The sequence below is a fragment of the Macadamia integrifolia genome, chromosome 7 (assembly GCF_013358625.1).
Source record: "Macadamia integrifolia cultivar HAES 741 chromosome 7, SCU_Mint_v3, whole genome shotgun sequence".
Taxonomy (NCBI): domain Eukaryota; kingdom Viridiplantae; phylum Streptophyta; class Magnoliopsida; order Proteales; family Proteaceae; genus Macadamia; species Macadamia integrifolia.
This window is the reverse complement of record NC_056563.1, coordinates 24,050,903-24,056,350: the sequence shown is the minus strand read 5'-3', so window position 1 is coordinate 24,056,350 and position 5,448 is coordinate 24,050,903. Positions and strand designations below refer to the sequence as shown.

The 5,448-nt window shown below is 41.5% G+C and overlaps 1 protein-coding gene across 1 annotated transcript; it reads right to left on the bottom strand.

The window, feature by feature from the left end:
- Positions 1-3,141: 3,141 nt before the first annotated feature.
- On the bottom strand, positions 3,142-4,767 carry LOC122084836 (aquaporin AQPAn.G-like). The gene is made up of 2 exons (XM_042653260.1): positions 4,666-4,767; positions 3,142-3,894 (listed from the first exon to the last, which is right to left on the bottom strand). Exons 1-2 carry the CDS (start codon positions 4,765-4,767, stop codon positions 3,142-3,144), a joined length of 855 nt encoding a protein of 284 aa, XP_042509194.1.
- Between the last annotated feature and the right edge of the window lie 681 nt (positions 4,768-5,448).

Genomic DNA, 5,448 nt, shown 5'->3' with positions numbered 1-5,448 from the left:
ATCATTCAAGGGGGGAAAAATTGGAACATTTCTATTACTTCTCTATACTTACCTTATATTTACTCAAACTTTCACATTAGATGCCCCCAAAAAATAAACTCTTACCTCTTCTTCAGCCCTGATATTAATAAAATACCCAAACTATCCGTTCTAAATTAACAAATATGGGAGCAAAATCTTGTTCCTCATCTTCTAAGAGAGAGAGAGAGAGAGAGAGAGAGAGAGAGAGAGAGAGAGAGAGAGAGAGAGAGAGAGAGGGATATGGGATTAATATATTATTGGGAAAAGGGTGTGAGAGGGAAGTGGAGGCAATCAGGCAAAGGGTGTGTGGAGCGGATGATCTGGGTCGGGTTAGTTCAGCGCTGGTTTCTTCTGCCCGGAGGAGGGGAGAATCGCACGCCAGAGGAGGGGAGAATCGAGTTGCAAGTGGGTCTTCGTCTTCTTCTTCTTCTTGTCCGGCCGAGTGAGTGAGAGGAGTGAGATGAGAGATGAGAGATGAGAGATGTGAGATGGGTATGGGTTTAGGAGATGGAAATAAAGGAGAGGGCAATATTGTCCTCTCACAATAGGTGGGGGTATTTTAGGTATATTAGAAAAAAACTAACCGGTTTTCATTCATTTCTCACGGTCGGCTAACGGCAATGACCGATTTGAAATTTTTTGAATTTTTAGGGGGTGGTTTTGACGTTTCGAAAAGTCCAGGGGGTGACGTTGAATAACGACCGAAGTTCAGGGGATGGCAATGCAATTTTTTCTTAATTTTATTATTATTTTATTCTTGGACCGAACTAGTTGAATCATATCAAATCCGCCAAAACTTGGGATCGGCCTTGGCTGATATCCATTTGCTTTGGGAGAATCCACCGACCCTAATCCTAAATAATAAAGCATGATGGGAAAATCTAAAGAAGGGATCAGTTACGAATTATGTTTGTAACCTGCTGACGCACCATTTTTATGGCTATCCCTCCTTTCTTCATGTATTTCATTGCAAGAAAGAGAATCTCTTAGGCCTGGCCTATTTGTTTAGAGGGAAGTCTGGGGTAGGATTGTATAACACATGGATCTACAAGGATTTTTCATGGCTCTCCCTCTTTTCTTCATAATTATGCCCTGTCCAATTTATTTTTCGAAGTTAGGCAACATTTGTTTTCATGTAAAATACTTTAAATTCACAAAAATTTGCATTAAGATATGATTTTTCTATTTATTTCTCCCCGCGGCTTCCCCTCTCAAAAATATAAAATAAAATAGAATAGGGGTTTGGGAACTCACTTTATTCTCCAGATTTGGGTTGACAAATTTTGCATAAGAACTTGGAGTAGTGATTTTTTTTTTTCCCCAAAAACTTCATACACATGTTTGTTGAAAGCCAAATGAACATTGCAAAATGTTAGAATGCATTTCACAACATATTTTACTGTTCGGTAAAAATATGGAACCAAAACAGTAAGATTTGCGGGGTCAATGGAATGGCCTCAACCATACAAGGTTATCCACCCAACCTAGAGCAGATGCCTAGATCAGAAGCCGACCGACCAATATCATTAAAGGGCTGGGCAAGCACCAGCGTAAAGGGGACATTATCAGCATCTCCCACCACATGGCCGTTCGAACCACTGAACAAGCCTTGCTGTATTGAGTCCTTGACTGAATGGCGGGTCCTGAGTACTCCCCAGTCGGACAGCGGGCGTGCAACCCGTCGCCCAAAACAAGTAGCTCGGCAATCAGGGCATTTGACTCAAGTTGTTTGGCCTAAGATTCCAATGGATTGTCCCTGTTAGATCAAACACCAAGAAACACGAATAAAGAGAGACAATAGATCCGTACGATACAGAGATTTAACGAGGTTCACACACCAGGGTGGTGTGCTACGTCCTCGGGCGAAGAAGAAGAAGATCACGATCTAGCAGCGGCGAGGAAGAACTCGCCCTGAAACCCTAGCTTCGTGAAAACCCTAGAATACAATGACTCTCAACAAGCAACAGTACATTATATATATATATACGCCAAATAGCGGTTCGACCCATCGGGTCGCGGTCGATCCCCGTCCAAGCCCTCTGCATCCATCACAGATCTCAGAAAAATTCCCATTCGGGTCGCCACCAAAATATGTCGGATCGGGTCAATCTTCAAAACGGGTCAAGAATTCGAGACAAACTTAACAGTCCCCACCAAGATATGCCCAAAAGGACTCGCCAAGCCTAGCTAGTGGATTGCAAAATACGTGACAATCCTAATCCTTAAAGGACTCTCTGTAGAATATCGGATCTTCCCTAGAAGGAAGGGTATCTCACCATATCCCCCAGATATGACCAATACAAGGAGTTCGCATAACAACAACATTCTCCATATTCATTTCCTATTACAACTCTAGCTACACTTAGACTCGTACCAGCAACAGGAAGCCAACAAAGCAAGACTCTCACTCACTGGCCGCCATCTACAATTATAAATACTCAGGTAAATCTTTTTCTAGTGGATCAATATTTTTCTATTCTTACTGGAATTATCTGTTTGCCAAGAGATCTGACTTAGGCATCGAAGTGTCCCCCGTCAGATCAACCATATACTTACTCTCTTGTGATTGTTCCGCTGTACAGAGCACGAAAGCAACCTGGGACAATTTCTTGCCGTAACATTTACAAATTGCAAATAAGAAGTGGAGAATTTTTTTCGTAGTTAATTTTTATTTTAAAACTTGTAGATAAAAGTTACATGTACAAATTTTGTCACAGAAAAAAACATTTTCTTGTCAAACATTTTTCCTCTCCTTGAAAACAAATGGATCATTCAAGAGGGAAAAAAATTGGAACATTTCCATTACTCCTCTATACGTACCTTATATTTACTCAAACTTTCACATTAGATGCCCCCAAAAAATAAACTCCTACCTCTTCTTCAGCCCTGATATTAATAAAATACCCAAACGATCCATTCTAAATTAACAAATATGGGAGCAAAATCTTGTTTCTCATCTTCTAATAGAGAGAGAGAGAGATAACTTCATAAGGGAAGAGTGGGAGCGTGTGGCAGATACATTCATTTTTATACTAAAAATACATAGAAATTGATTACAATTTATGATTTTTAATAAAACGTAAGACAGCCGGCGGTGCGGGCCTAGACGCAACAATGGAACTAGTCTGCTTTCCCGTAGAAATGCTGACTTGGTACGATCTTAGTGTAAAGAAAAAACGCCAGAGAAGCTATAAGTGGGCCCACCCAATAGACCCAGTGATCGTCCCACAGGTGTCCCCCCATAACAACCGCTGGTCCAAAACACCGTGCAGCGTTCAACCCTGCACCAGGGTATCCCTTCACCTGCGTCACCGTCGCTGTCACATATACCGCCAGCCCCACCATGATACCGATTATTGAATACCTAAACACTGGCCCATTCTCTAGCGCTGGCCCACGAATGAATCCAATACTTCCTGCAGCAAAAAGGACCATGAACATTGATAGGATCTCAAGCCAAAGCCCTGAGCCCGTTCCAATGCCCATATATGTCGGCCCATTTGGGCTCTCTACGAGGGTAGTAAGGCTGCAGCCCCCAAGCGTATAGGTACTCCCGATTTCCCTACTGACCACGACCTTGAATGCAAGGGCGCCGAGAATGGCACCAACGCATTGGGAAAAAATGTAAATGACAGCTCGAGAGGCAGTGATGTAGCCCATAAGGGCGGCGCAGAAGGAGATGGCTGGGTTGAGGTGGCCACCGGAGACTGGGTAGGTGGCGATGAGCATAATAGAGATGATGACGACGGCGAGGATAGACATTAGGAGGGGTCCTGTTTGGGGGTCGGTCTCTAATGTGCCGACGACCATTGTGTCCATCGCAAAACATGATGTGGCCATCCCCAGAAATTCTGCAAAGGATGCTCGCCAGGTCTGATAAATATATAAATTGTCAGTTTAAATTTATCAGAATGAGAATAAAAAACTGGCATTGAAAATAGGATTGAGTTTTCTTTTCACTCACCGTGAATGGGAATTCTTTGGATAACAAACTAAATTCTTTGGAATTCCAGTTGGTGTCAACTTGGTGTTTTTCGGTTTCTTTCAAACAAAAAAGGAAAAAAATGCTAGAAACGTAAAATGATGGAACAACGGAACCTTGTCCATAATTTCAATTTCGTTCCAAATACAAAAAAAGTGAATAACTAGGCCACTAGGATAATCGTTCCTGAAACAGGTTCACCAAAAACCATTTTTTGTTTTAAAACGACATTTTGATACAACAATTGAAAATTCTATTTTCGACAATAAAACGTCAAATTTTTTTTTTTTTTCCATTTTATCCATGCATCAATACTGTTATATGGGATCAGCCAGGAATTGGCATCAACTGAGGCTAATACTGATTCAATCTGGTCGATTCCATTGATCCGTTATCAAGTCCCCGATTCATGATAGTGAACGTTCTAGCTCGGTGGAGAAAAACTTTCTCCTAAATTATATATCACTAAAAGCACAATTCCACTCCTCTCCAGTGATTGTTCCCTCCAACCACTTGACAATTAGACATCCACGCATCCCAACACCTAAGGGCATGTAGCCCTAGATGGTTGACATGCAACACTAAGCGTGCCTCCGTTTGGATTGAGGTGTCATTAGAAAGGATCCAACCCCTACTTATTCACTTGCAGAATTTGGACCTACCTCCAAAGAAGTGAACTCTTCCAATCCCAACCTTTCACTCAAGGTGGTAGTAGCTGGCTTTTGTGGCGTCTTCCAATCATCTCCAATGTTAATGCCTTCCATGCTGCAAAGACCCATAAAGTAAATTTCTTTCAATTAAATAAATTAAAGAAATAAACTCTTCTCTACCGGGAAGCTCACAGAAGCTCAAGCCAAGCACAGGATATTAGAAGTAGGTACTTGCCTTAGTGTAGAAGAAAAAGGTTGGATTCTGTTACTGTTACCAATGACGTGGGGAGTCTAGATACTCTCTTCGTCATTTACATCCACCACATTTTCCACCATCGATCTTTCCACGAATCCTTCCAGCTTTCTTTACCACCCTGTGTCTTAGTTCCTGGGTACTTTTTGTGTTTTCCTTTCCAATAGCTTAGTAAACTGTTTAACAAGGATGGTCCTATATATATAGAGGAAGAATTAGATATTCTTTACTTAGTTTGGTAGACCGGCTTGCCACTTACTTTGGTCAATGAAGGAAATTCTAGGGTAGTCCTCATTTGGGTGAATATGAAAACAAAAAATATCTGCTAGACAATGTCTTCTTCACGGGGTCATAACTTCATGGCAAATTCATGTGTTAGAAAACCTCACACATATCTCACATTATGAAAATACCAATAAGGTTGGTAGCCTAGTGAAAGGAAGCCCTTATCTCATTATCGCTCGAGTTGACTGGTTGTGGATTTGAATCGGTATGCCCCACTATCATATATTGGTCTTAAGGAAGCATTGCTTGCAATATGG